This window comes from Oncorhynchus mykiss, chromosome 11 (assembly GCF_057628025.1).
Source record: "Oncorhynchus mykiss isolate SJ-2025 chromosome 11, ASM5762802v1, whole genome shotgun sequence".
In the NCBI taxonomy this organism is placed as follows: Eukaryota; Metazoa; Chordata; class Actinopteri; order Salmoniformes; family Salmonidae; genus Oncorhynchus; species Oncorhynchus mykiss.
The window spans coordinates 33,650,829-33,666,700 of NC_143032.1; the positions used below are offsets into that span (position 1 = coordinate 33,650,829).

The following is a 15,872-nucleotide window of genomic DNA, read 5'->3' on the forward strand; positions in this document are numbered from 1 at the left end:
ATTATGTACAGCGCATTGAGTCACTGTATTTGTATGAATTGTCCCAAATGAATAGTTGTATTATAATAATTACATTATTATTACGCTTTATGCTCCGATTGAACCAAATGAATGCTGTATGATTGAATATCGTCAAATTTTTACCATAGTTATTTGCACTGACGAGAAGTAAACTTTGAGGTTTTTGTTCATTTCAGTAATAATCAACACTAATTACAAAGAAGTCAGTCTCCCTATGACTTATTATCATAACTCTTAACCGGTTCCAAGTCTGCAGGGGCTATCTGGGTCTTTGCTCCAACTCAGGCAGTAAGACTACTGTGGCTGCAGCCAGAGAGATGTATAGCCTAGTGTTGATTCCTGTCACACACACACCTCGAGTGACAAAGTGGGGAAATGACGGCAAAATCCAATGTGCCTTAGGACTGATATGTGACAGTGAATATTATGAGGCGAAGGGGGGACGTCTCTCAAGCTTGTTGTGACAGACCCAGGATGTCTGATGTAGAAAATGTCAGACGAAGGCAGTGGGAGGCAGTTTATTTTTTCCCATTCCTCGTCTTGAAGGTTAACTGTGTTTATTTTAATTACATTTCTGCCCCTTATCTCTTCCTGGCCAGGTCTGGATAAATTACAACTGTCAAACAGCCCCACAGACCCGGAGTCTGGGAAGCTCTCGGCCAACGGGCATCAGAAGACTCTGTAAAAGAGACAACCGACACACACACACCTAACGGCAGCCAAAGGGAGATTTTGATAGTACCGAACTCCACAGCAGAAGGTGAAAGGGATTGAGTCTGTGGAAGCGACTTAGTATACTCCCACAGTGTCTGACGGGCTTTGCGAACTGAGAAGAAACTGCAATTTAGCTTCGTGACATTCCTTCCTCGTGGATGGATGGATGCAGGACAGGGACTGATTTGAGCCCTCTGACAGACTGCCGTCTTCACAACAGTGACCTTGATGTTGACCTCAACAGTGACTGTGACCATGGGCCATAGCCGATTTCTTTTCCCTCAGCACCAACTTTCTTCTCTCTCTTTGTCTATTCTTATCTCATTCTACCCTCTACCCTTTTGTGGAGCACTCCCGTCCTGTAGGTTTTCACTCCAACTCTAATCTATCACACTTGATTCTAATAATTAGCTGGTTGATAAGCTGAATAAGGTTAGTTACAACTGGGGTTGGAGCGAAAGGGTAGCTCTCCAGGAACAGGGTTGGAGAGCTCTGCTCTAACCAATCTCATTCTAACCTCTTGTGTTTCGCGCTTGCCTAATCACTTCTTATCTGTTATTTTCTCCCCCATAACCTAACCATTGCACTATGCCGTATTGTCTTGGAAGATGCAATGTAACCTTTTGTCTTGTGGCCATTTTTACACTTACGTCTACACCCTGTTCTATTTCCAACACAGTTTAAAATACATGTTAGTTATAAAATGCAGCTCAGGGTTATTTGGAGAGAGAGAAAAAATGCCGTCTCACCAAAGTATAATGAGAAGACAATTCCATTTCAGAATTAGAAAGTACATGTGATGTGGCCGTGGGGGCATTCACAATGGATTACCTGTATTGTGGTGGTCTCCAACAGTCATCTATTTCAGTTTGTCATGTAATGTATGTTATATGTGTGAAGTATGGATGGCTACTGGTTTAATAAGTGGACATTTTTATTTGTTAATGTCAGAAGATATGTGAAAGATGACGCCGTTCTATGATAGACTTGCTTTGAAAGCACCTTGCATGGAAAATAAATCGTACTTATTTTTTATTTTTTTTTACCTTTATTTAACTAGGCAAGTCAGTTAAGAACAAATTCTTATTTTCAATGACGGCCTAGGAACAGTGGGTTAACTGCCTGTTCAGGGGCAGAACGACAGATTTGTACCTTGTCAGCTCGGGGGTTTGAACTTGCAACCTTCCGGTTAGTAGTCCAACGCTCTAACCACTAGGTTACCCTGTTGCCCCGCCTCTTAGCCATTTGACACGTCATACCCAGTTGCTTTGCTTGTCCTCACAGGTGCCTGTGTATTACCACTTCTTTGCCGGTACATTTAGTACCCGTTCACCACAGTGGCCACACCGGAGCTCCATTGACACAGAAAGAATGGGGTGGCACTGTGGAGGCGTGACTAGCCAAGCCTTCCATCTTTCTGGTTGTCGCAGGCCAGTTGTGAATGTGTAACAATGTGCTCTTTTTTATTTCCCTTTACTCGTAGTCTGTAGGCCTACTGTGCTTTTTAATTTCATAAAAGATGTAGTTAATTATTTTGTATTGATTTAATGAATGTTGTTTTCGGTGCTGTCGATTTCGATCACTCTAGAGATGGGAAAAATGATGTCTTTTTTTGGGGTCCCAAAGAGCAAAGATCGCAGCTTTCAGAGTTTGATCCTGTGGGTGAATGTCCTAAAAAGGTTGTGTGTTGGTAAACTTGATCTCGATCTCCCCAAATAACTATTAAGCTATTTTAAAATGTATCTTATTTCACCTGGCATGAAGCTTTGTTGAACTTCTTCCTATGGTTAATGTTGTATTTGTACATACCATTTATGTTTCATACCTCTCTTGCATTATTTGGATGTAAATAGTGGGCTGCTGTTAAGCCTCAAGTATTTGTTGTAAATAAGTCTACAGAAGCTCTTTTTGGACTTTGACACTACTTGTCACTAGAAGCACCTTTTTATGCCTTAGCTAGCAGGAGGAATTCACCACTGTCTTTATAGGAGGCTCCTATTTGTGTGTGTGCTCACGTGTAGGTATGTTTGTTTAAAAAAAAAGACAACTTTACTGTGAACACCTTGTCTCTGGATTTCAATTGCAAACCAGTTTGAACTTCTTCATTGTCCTTTGCGGTGAATGTAGTATATAATCTCCCCTTAACACAAATAGCCATAGTTGGCTTCCAAAAATTACCCAATAACCTGAGCACTTGTGAAAAGGGAAGGTGATGGGCCCCAATAATTAATGTGTCATAGACTGTTTTTATGATGTGTTTGATGTGTTTTCATTGTGACTTGTCATGATGCAAATGGCAGGAGATACGATTAACGTATTTTATTAAAATATGCATTTGAGACTTGTTTTTTTACAGGGACTGTTTTATTTTTAAAAAGGAATGTATATTATACAGTAATAGTTTGGATGAAATTTAAAAGTAAGGAAAGCAGTAGCTATTGTCTATCACAAGGCTCACCTTAGGTTCTGGAGTTCGCAGTGCCAAGCCTTGTACTGTGTTCTGTCCCCTCATTAAAATGCAAGATTATGAGTGATCCAATGTCACATCTCAGGTTGATTTGGTAATGCTGATGATAAATGATACTGTGAAAATCCAGAATTGAAAAAAAAATCACTAACCAAAACCCATTACTACTGTGGCTAATAACGTCTGTTTTGTGTTTCCTTGATGACTGTGACCCCCTTTGTGTTCCTCTCACCCTCAACTATCAGTTTTATTAATTTAATAAATATATATTTTTATTGCTATTTCAGACAATGTTTATGCTGCATGTATTATTGGTTGAAGAAGTATACCAGTGATCACAATCTATTACAATCTGACTTTTCCATTTAGTTTCTGTGGAGGACACAGTCGAGGCCCGTTCCAACCTAAGGGAACACTTTTGATTGCCTTGCAGTTTTTTTTCTCCACTCGCAGAGGGTTTGAAATGTTGGGGGGTGGCCTGTACTGTCGGTGGAGTAGCTGGTAGTTTTGTCTGTCTGTTTGATTTTCTGTGTCTGCATGTAATTTCCTGCCCATTTATGTGAATGTATATATTTTTTTTACCTTGTTCTTTTCTGAGTTGCTATATATGTATGTGTGTTGTTGTTTTACGATGTTGGTTTGTTTGCAAATAAAACAATGAAAATCATGTTTATGTTGACGTTTTGCTTTTTAATTTCACATTTACATTTGTGGCGTACGTCACAGGCTTCTTTTTGAGATGTAAGGGCACACTTGGCAAAAGTAAGCTTGCTGTTACCATGGCACGATCTGGCTGTATGAACTCCTGGCAAGTCACAGTGGTAACACAGTATTCCGGGTTTGAACCGCCAGAGGAATGGGGACTTGAGTAATAAATGCACTTTATTGGTGTGGATGCCTGAAAGAGATACTTGCATTTGTCTTTTGATGATGCATTTAAAGTATTTTAATAAAACAACAGGAATAACTTACTGTTTTACTGCACATTTGATTCCTTGTGTCCTTTACAGTCGACAAACCGCAACATGTAAGGCCTGCTGGAAGCGCTCAATTTAAACCATTTTGAGAAATTATACGATTTCTGTGAAAATGCTTTTAATTTAGATTCTGGAGGTGCTGTAGAAACATCTTCACTACATATACACTGAGTATTCAAAACATTAAGACCACCTGCTCTTTCAATGACTGACCAGGTGAATACAGGTGAAAGCTATGATCCCTTATTGATGTCACCTGTTAAATAAATAAGTGTAGATGAAGGGGAGAAGACCGGTTAAAAAATAGTTTTTAAGTCTTGAGACAATTGTGACATCGATTGTGTATTTGTGCTATTCAGAGGGTGAATGGGAAAGACAAAATATTTAAGTGCCTTTTGAATGGGGTATGGTAGTAGGTGCCAGGCACACCAGTTTGTGTCAAGAACTGCAACACAGCTAGTTTTTCCAGCTCACTGTTTCCCATGTGTATCAAGAATGATCCACCACCCAAAGGACATCCAGAAAACTTGACTCAACTGTGGGCAGCACTGAAGTCAACATGGGCCACCATCCCTGTGGAACGTTTTCGACACCTGGTAGAGTCCATGCCCTGACAAACTGAGCCTGTTCTGAGGGAGGGTGCAGCTCAATATAAGGAAGGTGTTCTTAATTTTTTGTGCGTTCAGTATGTACAGTCGTGGCCAAAGGATATATAAATAAATAATAGAAATGTACATTTTCACAAAGTCTACTACCTCAGTTCGTATGATGGCAATTTGCATATACTCCAGAATGTTATGAAGATTGATCAGATGAATTGCAATTAATTGCAAAGTCCCTCTTTGCCATGCAAATGAACTGAATCGCCAAAAAACATTTCCACTGCATTTCAGCCCTGCCACAAAAGGACCAGCTGACATGTCAGTGATTCTCTCGTTAACACAGGTGTGAGTGTTGAAGAGGACAAGGCTAGAGATCACTCTGTCATGCTGACTGAGTTCGAATAACAGACTGGAAGCTTCAAAAGGAGGGTGGTGCTTGGAATCATTATTCTTCCTCTGTCAATCATGGTTACCTGCAAGGAAACATGTGCCGTCATCATTGCTTTGCACAAAAAGGGCTTCATAGGCGAGGATATTGCTGCCAGTAAGATTGCACCTAAATCAACCATTTATCGGATCATCAAGAACTTCAAGGAGAGCGGTTCAATTGTTGTGAAGAAGGCTTCAGGGCGCCCAAGAAAGTCCTGCAAGCGCCAGGACCGTCTCCTAAACTTGATTCAGCTGCGGGATCTAGGGCACCACCAGTATAGAGCTTGCTCAGGAATGGCAGCAGGCAGGTGTGAGTGCATCTGCACGCACAGTGAGGCGAAGACTTTTGGAGGATGCCCTGGTGTCAAGAAGGGCAGCAAAGAAGCCACTTCTCTCCAGGAAAAACACCAAGGACAGACTGATATTCTGCAAAAGGTACAGGGATTGGACTGCTGAGGACTGGGGCAAAGTCATTTTCTCTGATGAATGCCCTTTCCAATTGTTTGGGGCATGAAATAGTAGAGATAATTATTAATTTCAGCTTTTATTTCTTACATTACATTCCCAGTGGGTCGGAAGTTTACATACACTCAATAAGTATTTGGGAGCATTGCCTTTAAATTGTTTAACTTGGGTCAAACGTTTCGGGTAGCCTTCTACAAGCTTCCCACAATAATTTGGGTGAATTTTGGCCCATTCCTCCTGACAGAGCTGGTGTGACTCAGGTTTGTAGGCCTCCTTGCTTGCATACGCTTTTTCAGTTCTGCTGTTGCAGTTATACCGATGCAGTTTCAAACCATAGTCTTGATTTTTTTATGGCGGTTTTGGAGCAGTAGCTTCTTCCTTGCTGAGCGGCCTTTCAGGTTATGTCGATATAGGACTCGTTTTACTGTGCATATAGATACTTTTGTACCTGTTTCCTCCAGCATCTCAAGGTCCTTAGCTGTTGTTCTGGGATTGATTTGCACTTTTCGCACCAAAGTACGTTCATCTCTAGGAGACAGAACGCGTCCTTCCTGAGCAGTATGACGGCTGCGTGGTCCCATTGTGTTTATACTTGCGTACTATTGTTTGTACAGATGAACGTGGTACCTTCAGGCGTTTTGAAATTGATCCCAAGGATGAACCAGACTTTTGGAGGTCTTAGCTGATTTCTTTTGATTTTTCCATGATGTCAAGCAAAGAGGCACTGAGTTTGAAGGTAGGCCTTGAAATACATCCACAGGTACACCTCCAATTGACTCAAATGATGTCAATTAGCCTATCAGAAGCTTCTAAAGCCATGACATCATTTTCTGGAATTTTCCAATCTGTTTACAGGCACAGTCAACTTAGTGTATAAACTTCTGACCCACTGTAATTGTGATACAGTGAATTATAAGTAAAATAATCTGTCTCTAAACAATTGCTGGAAAAATTACTCGTGTCATGCACAAAGTAGATGTCCTAACCGACTTGCCAAAACTATAGTTTGTTTACAAGAACTTTGTGGAGTGGTTGAAAAACGATTTTGAATGACTCAAACCTAAGTATATGTAAACTAATGACTTCAACTGTAGGTGTTCCTTTTGTTCTGGTGTGAAAGGGAAGTGTGGAGTGCAATAGAGATTGCATCATCTGTGGATCTGTTGGGGCGGTATGCAAATTGGAGTGAGTCTAGGGTTTCTGGGATAATAGTGATGTGAGCCATGACCATCCTTTCAAAGCGCTTTATGGCTACAGGTGTGAATGCTACAGGTCAGTAGTCGTTTAGGTAGGTTGACTGAAACATGGCTTAAGCCTGATGAATTTACTGTGTTAAATGAGGCCTCACCTCCTGGCTACACTAGTGACCATATCCCCCGTGCATCCCGCAAAGGCGGAGGTGTTGCTAACATTTACGATAGCAAATTTCAATTTACAAAAAAAAAAATGACGTTTTCGTCTTTTGAGCTTCTAGTCATGAAATCTATGCAGCCTACTCAATCACTTTTTATAGCTACTGTTTACAGGCCTCCTGGGCCATATACAGCGTTCCTCACTGAGTTCCCTGAATTCCTATCGGACCTTGTAGTCATAGCGGATAATATTGTAATCTTTGGTGACTTTAATATTCACATGGAAAAGTCCACAGACCCACTCCAAAAGGCTTTCGGAGCCATCATCGACTCAGTGGGTTTTGTCCAACATGTCTCTGGACCCACTCACTGTCACAGTCATACGCTGGACCTAGTTTTGTCCCATGGAATAAATGTTGTGGATCTTAATGTTTTTCCTCATAATCCTGGACTATCGGACCACCATTTTATTACGTTTGCAATTGCAACAAATAATCTGCTCAGACCCCAACCAAGGATTATCAAAAGTCGTGCTATAAATTCACAGACAACACAAAGATTCCTTGATGTCCTTCCAGACTCCTTCTGCCTACCCAAGGACGCCAGAGGACAAAAATCAGTTAACCACCTAACTGAGGAACTCAACTTAACCTTGCGCAATACCCTAGATGCAGTTGCACCCCTAAAAACTAAAAACATTTCTCATAAGAAACTAGCTCCCTGGTACACAGAAAATACCCGAGCTCTGAAGCAAGCTTCCAGAAAATTGGAACGGAAATGGCGCCACACCAAACTGGAAGTCTTCCGACTAGCTTGGAAAGACAGTACTGTGCAGTACCGAAGAGCCCTTACTGCTGCTCGATCATCCTATTTTTCTAACTTAATTGAGGAAAATAAGAACAATCCGAAATTCCTTTTTGATACTGTCGCAAAGCTAACTAAAAAGCAGCATTCCCCAAGAGAGGATGACTTTCACTTTAGCAGTGATAAATTCATGAACTTCTTTGAGGAAAAGATTATGATTATTAGAAAGCAAATTACGGACTCTTCCTTAAATCTGCGTATTCCTTCAAAGCTCAGTTGTCCTGAGTCTGCACAACTCTGCCAGGACCTAGGATCAAGAGAGACACTCAAGTGTTTTAGTACTATATCTCTTGACACAATGATGAAAATAATCATGGCCTCTAAACCTTCAAGCTGCATACTGGACCCTATTCCAACTAAACTACTGAAAGAGCTGCTTCCTGTGCTTGGCCCTACTATGTTGAACATAATAAACGGCTCTCTATCCACCGGATGTGTACCAAACTCACTAAAAGTGGCAGTAATAAAGCCTCTCTTGAAAAAGCCAAACCTTGACCCAGAAAATATAAAAAACTATCGGCCTATATCGAATCTTCCATTCCTCTCAAAAATTTTAGAAAAGGCTGTTGCGCAACAACTCACTGCCTTCCTGAAGACAAACAATGTATACGAAATGCTTCAGTCTGGTTTTAGACCCCATCATAGCACTGAGACGGCACTTGTGAAGGTGGTAAATGACATTTTAATGGCATCGGACCGAGGCTCTGCATCTGTCCTCGTGCTCCTAGACCTTAGTGCTGCTTTTGATACCATCGATCACCACATTCTTTTGGAGAGATTGGAAACCCAAATTGGTCTACACGGACAAGTTCTGGCCTGGTTTAGATCTTATCTGTCGGAAAGATATCAGTTTGTCTCTGTGAATGGTCTGTCCTCTGACAAATCAACTGTACATTTCGGTGTTCCTCAAGGTTCCGTTTTAGGACCACTATTGTTTTCACTATATATTTTACCTCTTGGGGATGTTATTCGAAAACATAATGTTAACTTTCACTGCTATGCAGATGACACACAGCTGTACATTTCAATTAAACATGGTGAAGCCCCAAAATTGCCCTTGCTAGAAGAATGTGTTTCAGACATAAGGAAGTGGATGGCTGCAAACTTTCTACTTTTAAACTCGGACAAAACAGAGATGCTTGTTCTAGGTCCCAAGAAACAAAGAGATTTTCTGTTGAATCTGACAATTAATCTTAATGGTTGTACAGTCGTCTCAAATAAAACTGTGAAGGACCTCGGCGTTACTCTGGACCCTGATCTCTCTTTTGAAGAACATATCAAGACCATTTCAAGGACAGCTTTTTTCCATCTACGTAACATTGCAAAAATCAGGAACTTTCTGTCCAAAAATGATGCAGAAAAATTAATCCATGCTTTTGTCACTTCCAGGTTAGACTACTGCAATGCTCTACTTTCCGGCTACCCGGATAAAGCACTAAATAAACTTCAGTTAGTGCTAAATACGGCTGCTAGAATCCTGACTAGAACCAAAAAATTTGATCATATTACTCCAGTGCTAGCCTCTCTACACTGGCTTCCTGTCAAAGCAAGGGCTGATTTCAAGGTTTTACTGCTAACCTACAAAGCATTACATGGGCTTGCTCCTATCTATCTCTCTGATTTGGTCCTGCCGTACATACCTACACGTACGCTACGGTCACAAGACGCAGGCCTCCTAATTGTCCCTAGAATTTTTAAGCAAACAGCTGGAGGCAGGGCTTTCTCCTATAGAGCTCCATTTTTATGGAACGGTCTGCCTACCCATGTCAGAGACGCAAACTCGGTCTCAACCTTTAAGTCTCTACTGAAGACTCATCTCTTCAGTGGGTCATATGATTGAGTGTAGTCTGGCCCAGGAGTGGGAGGGTGAACGGAAAGGCTCTGGAGCAACGAACCACCCTTGCTGTCTCTGCCTGGCCGGTTCCCCTCTTTCCACTGGGATTCTCTGCCTCTAACCCTATTACAGGGGCTGAGTCACTGGCTTTACTGGGGCTCTCTCATGCCGTCCCTGGAGGAGGTGCGTCACCTGAGTGGGTTGAGTCACTGATGTGGTCATCCTGTCTGGGTTGGCGCCCCCCCCCCCCCCCCCCCCCCCCCCTTAAGTTGTGCCGTGGCGGAGGTCTTTGTGGGCTATACTCAGCCTTGTCTCAGGATGGTAAGTTGGTGGTTGAAGATATCCCTCTAGTGGTGTGGGGGCTGTGCTTTGGCAAAGTGGGTGGGGTTATATCCTTCCTGTTTGGCCCTGTCCGGGGGTGTCCTCGGAGTGGGCCACAGTGTCTCCTGACCCCTCCTGTCTCAGCCTCCAGTATTTATGCTGCAGTAGTTTATGTGTCGGGGGGCTAGGGTCAGTTTGTTATATCTGGAGTACTTCTCCTGTCCTATTCGGTGTCCTGTGTGAATCTAAGTGTGCGTTCTCTAATTCTCTCCTTCTCTCTTTCTCTTTCTCGGAGGACCTGAGCCCTAGGACCATGCCCCAGGACTACCTGACATGATGACTCCTTGCTGTCCCCAGTCCACCTGGCTGTGCTGCTGCTCCAGTTTCAACTGTTCTGCCTTATTATTATTCGACCATGCTGATCATTTATGAACATTTGAACATCTTGGCCATGTTCTGTTATAATCTCCACCCGGCACAGCCAGAAGAGGACTGGCCATCCCACATATGCTCTCTCTAATTCTCTCTTTCTTTCTCTCTCTCGGAGGACCTGAGCCCTAGGACCATGCCCCAGGAATACCTGACATGATGACTCCTTGCTGTCCCCAGTCCACCTGACTGTGCTGCTGCTCCAGTTTCAACTATTCTGCCTTATTATTATTCGACCATGCTGGTCATTTATGAACATTTGAACATCTTGACCATGTTTTGTTATAATCTCCACCCGGCACAGCCAGAAGAGGACTGGCCACCCCACATAGCCTGGTTCCTCTCTAGGTTTCTTCCTAGGTTTTGGCCTTTCTAGGGAGTTTTTCCTAGCCACCGTGCTTCTTCACCTGCATTGCTTGCTGTTTGGGGTTTTAGGCTGGGTTTCTGTACAGCACTTTGAGATATCAGCTGATGTACGAAGGGCTATATAAAATAAATTTGATTGATTGATTGATTTGATTGGTTACCTTAATGTTCATGGGCACAGGGACTATGGTGGTCTTTTAGCTCATCTGGTAGGCTCGTGTCACTGGGCACCTCTCGGCTGTGCTTCCCTTTGTAGTCTGTAATAGTTTGCAAGCCCTGCCACATCCGATGAGGGTCAGAGCCAGTGTAGTACGATTCAATCTTAGTCCTGTATTGACGCTTTGCCTGTTTGATGGTTCGTCGGAGGGCATAGCGGGATTTCTTATAAGCTTCTGGGTTAGAGTCCCCCTCCATGAAAGCAGCAGCTCTACCCTTTAGCTCAGTGCAGTTGTTGGCTGTAATCCATGGCATCTGGTTCGGGTATGTATGTACAGTCACCGTGGGGACGATGTCATCGATGCACTTATTGATGAAGCCAGTGACTGATGTGGTGTACTCATCAATGCCATCAGACGAATCCTGGAACATGTTCCAGTCTGTGCTAGAAAAACAGTCTTTTGTCTTAGCATCTGCTTCATCTGACCCCTTTTTTATTGAATGGGTCACTGGTGCTTCCTGCTTTCATTTTTGCTTGTAAGCAGGAATCAGGAGGATAGAATTATGGTCATATTTGCCCAATGGCAATGGCATATCGCTCCAGAATGCTGTGTTAGCTATGCTGGTTAAGTGTGCCTTGAATTCTAAATAAATCACAGACAGTGTCACCAGCAAAGCACCCCCACACCATAACACCTCCTCCTTCGTGCTTCATGGTGGGAACCACACATGCAGAGATACTCCGTTCACCTTCTCTGCGTCTCACAAAGACGCAGCGTTTGGAACCAAAGATCTCAAATTTGGACTCATCAGACCATAGGACATATTTTCACTGGTCTAATGTTGAATGCTCGTGTTTCTTGGCCCAAGCAAATATCTTCTTATAATTGTTGAAGGCCTGATCCATACAGTCTCATCTGAACAGTGGATGTTAAGATGTGCCACAATAAAGGTGGTTCAGACGGGGCGATGAAAGCCCTAGCGTGCATTATAAGACTCACTCAGTTTTTTGTAAACACAGAGAATTATTAGCCCAAGCAAGTCTCTTCTTATTATTGGTGTCCTTTAGAAGTTATTTCTTTTCAGCAATTCGACCATGAAGGCCTGATTCATACAGTCTCCTCTGAACAGTTGATGTTGAGATGTGTCTGTTACTCAAACTCTGTGAAGCATTTATTTGGGCTGCAATTTCTGAGGCTGGTAACTGATCCTCTGCAGCAGAGGTAACTCTGGGTCTTCCTTCCCTGTGGCGGTCCTCGTGAGAGCCAGTTTCATTATAGGGCTTGATGGTTTTTAAGACTGCACTTGAAGAAGTTCTTGAAATTTTCTGAATTGACTGACCTTCATGCCTTAAAGTAATGATGGACTGTCGTTTCTCTTTGCTTATTTGAGCTGTTTAGGGCTATCTTCTGTATACCACCCCTACCTTATCACAACACAACTGATTGGCTCAAATGCATTAAGGAAATAAATTCCACAAATTAACTTTTAACATGGCACACCTGTTAATTGAAATGCATTCCAGGTCATGAAGTCGTTTGCGAGAATGCCAAGAGAATGCAAAGCTGTCATCAAGGCAAAGGGTGACTACTTTGAAGAATCCCAAATATAAAATATATTTTGATTTGGTTACTACATGATTCCATATGTGTTATTTCATAGTTTTGATGTCTTCACTATTATTCTACAATGTAGAAAATACTCCAAATAAAGACAAACCCTTGAATGAGTAGGTGTGTCCAAACTTTTGGTTGGTACTGTGTGTGCGTGCGTGTGCGTGTTGAAGTTACATCCAACCAGTATTTTGTTCTATCCTCCCTGCGTCTGTCCCTAGTCTGGGGATGCGGTGAGGCAAATGGGACACTCCCGTGTCACTCTCTGGATGACCTGTGCCAGACAGGGCTGTTACCTGAAGGGACGGACCAGCATTCCAAAATAAGACTTCAAGTCTTCAATAAATTCCCACAACACGTTACCACACCACCACATACTGTTGGGGTCAATTCCATGTCGATTAAGGAAGGGAACTCACATTTTCCTCAAAGCCTAGGAACATTTTGGGGAATTAGAATGTCAGTCTACTTCCTGAATTGACAATGGCGAATGTGAATAAAAATGTCTGAATTCAGATATCACAAACTACGTTGTGTTACATGGTTCAATGTGCCTATAAATCAGCACAAGCTACTTTTCCCATTATTCAATTAAGAGTAACGGAGAGCAATGTACAATATGTCAAACTTAACAAAACGAGGAATTTGTGTTAAGTGCAAGGGGGCCACCATATTAATGCACCTCCGCTATTGAAATGGAATTGACCCCAACCTTGCTACCACACATTTATAAGGGTTATCTTCTCTCACAAAAGCCTCTTTACACAGCCCTGTTCAGTGGACATTATCTGGTTTAGCGCGTCACACAAGCTTGATTATTTGGCCGTGTGTCTCTGGGATACCGTTGGGGGACAGGTGTCTGCTGCAACTCCACCAATGATTAACTCTGAGACGGCTTCCTTTATTCAGAAACGGTCAACACTCCCGAGGCTTAAGCGCTTGATAATGAGCTTTGCGACATTTATAGTGTTTACCTTCATGAGGAAGGTGCACTGTGTGCGATTAACACCCCGAGTTCACCGTTTGATTCTCTCTGTGCAGAGTCAAGGTTGAGCAACACCTGTTGCCCTGCGCACAACCTTTTAACACAAGATAAAGAAACATACCCTTTTTTACCTTCTGTGGGATTGTGGGAAACTACATTGGCTGGCATTAAAAATACCTATATACAACAGAGCCTATGGAAGAGCAAGTCTAGATCTCTTTCCATTTCGAACCACAGTGCAGATGGTACAGACGAGGCGACGAATGCATTATAAGACTCAGTTTTTTGTAAACACAGAATTATTTCCATCATTCACTTGGAAAAGTGAATGATCATATCTCTGGGAGATTTGACTTTGTAGCAGCTGCCTCTCCTGGACAAGCGTTAGCATGTTGAATGAATGGCATGGCTACAGGGAGAATTAGACCAGGTTTAGAACTTTATGAGATTCTCTTTGATGGCGCACTATGGTATTTGTATGGTGAGTTTTCCCACAGTAGGGTTTGCACAATTCCTGTAACTTTCCCAAGATTCCCAGGTTTTCCAGAAATCCCGCTTGGAGATTTTCCCGGAAAACCTGGGAATTTTGGGAATGTTCCAGGAATTTTGCAACACTTTTCCACATTCAGGGCCCAAATCTTATCCTGTATTTTATTCGAGTCATCCATCTGCGGCTCTGAGATGTGCTCTCTCTTAAACTGATGGAACACTCTTCAGCTCGATGACACAACTCGTCGATATCCTTCAGGAAAGCCTCCACATCTGTGTGGCGGTATTGGACAAAGCTGTCATTCAACTCCTGCAACTAATTGGAAACCATTTAGTTGTACCAAGGGGCGTCCTTCAATTGGACACCAAATAGAGTTCTGTTTTTATCTCAGATTTGATTGCTGCTATATTGTAATGCTTGAAGCCTGCTGACAAAGTCAAGTTGCTAAACAGGCCAGATTAACACCGGCACGTCTCAGACTTACATGGAACATTTATGGAAACCAGTAATAGGATAGCTGGTGTTGGGAAACGGACACACACAAGCCATCCCTCAGGCTGCCCCACCGAGCTCGCTCATGTCACAGTGACATCACAAGTGCTTTATTGCTGGGCTTTTAGCACGAGTTAAACAACTGTTAACCATTCAGATGAGGTTTTATGAGCTGACTTTTCTACATCGAATCCAAAAAACATGGACCCTGGTGAACTTTGCCTTGTCTCACCACAGAGGACAGGAAAAGGGATGGAGCGAGGGGGGGGAGAGAAAGGGGCTAGAGGGTGCCGCGTTATCTCACTGCAATCCATTTTTGATGTCACCAGTTATCCTCCTTAATGTGTTGACTTAGGGTCGTACGTCAAAAAGGTACAAATGGAAAGCTGGTCATCGCAGTCGGCTGATAAGAATGTGAAAACTGGTAGAACGTCTTAAAGGCTTTGCTGCCTTGGAGCAACTGGGCCTATAGGGCTCTGGTCAAAAGTAGTGCACTAAATAGGGAATAGGGTGCCATTTGGGACTCGACCTGTCTCTGTGTGATGGAGGATGCCCTACTCTATCTCAGAATCTTCTAGGAGCCGCCAATCCCCATCCTTGACGTGGCCGTCACTGGCACCAGGATGGGACCCTGGACGGGGCAAATGAGTTCCAACAGAGTTAATGAGACCAATATAAGGTCTGCTCGGTGTTTAAGTGACATTCTAAGGCAGGGTTTATAGGTGATGGACCTCTCCGAGTGCATTACAAGTTGGGCGTAATCAACGGGTCTCTCCGAATCCATAGAGGCACGCTGATTGATTACATAGAGCCCTAGAGAGAGAAGTGATTGGCGGCTCCTAGAGGATTCTAGGATAGAGTAGGACATCCTACATCCCACAGAGACACTTTTGACCAGAGCCCTATTTTATTTTATTTGTATTATATATATATTTTTTTACCTTTATTTAACTAGGCAAGTCAGTTAAGAACAAATTATTTTTTACAATGACGGCCTACCTCAGTATATTTGCTACTCAAGTTTTAACTTGTATGTTTGATGGAAATATGGCATAACTAGTGAACAACTGTGCCGACCGGTAAAGGTAGAACCAAATGTAGTGAAAAGCTCAAAAGTAGCCGTGGTCAGTGTTTTCTATTCAGCCATGTCTCTGCAAACCTCTGCAAACCTGCACTCCAGTCAGAGGTAAGTAAGTAAAATGGAGGGGGAGATTTCAGTCTCACTAGGTGGCAATCTTCCCTTTTCCAGGGAGCCACAGACTAGAGAAGGCAGAGTGGCCTTAATGTCGGTAGGC

At 42.8% G+C, this 15,872-nt stretch overlaps 1 protein-coding gene across 8 annotated transcripts in view; it reads left to right on the forward strand.

The window, feature by feature from the left end:
• Positions 1–3,869, forward strand: part of LOC110535592 (limb region 1 protein homolog) — a 62,487-nt gene extending 58,618 nt beyond the window's left edge. For all 8 annotated transcript variants that reach the window (XR_016484451.1, XR_016484450.1, XR_016484448.1 and 5 more), the window contains one exon: positions 621–3,869. Coding sequence is in view for 4 of the 8 variants with exons in the window: in XM_036935320.2 (XP_036791215.2) it covers positions 621–706 (86 nt within the window). In the remaining 4 variants the exon portion in view is untranslated. The remainder of the gene's footprint in view (positions 1–620) is intronic.
• Positions 3,870–15,872: the final 12,003 nt, after the last annotated feature.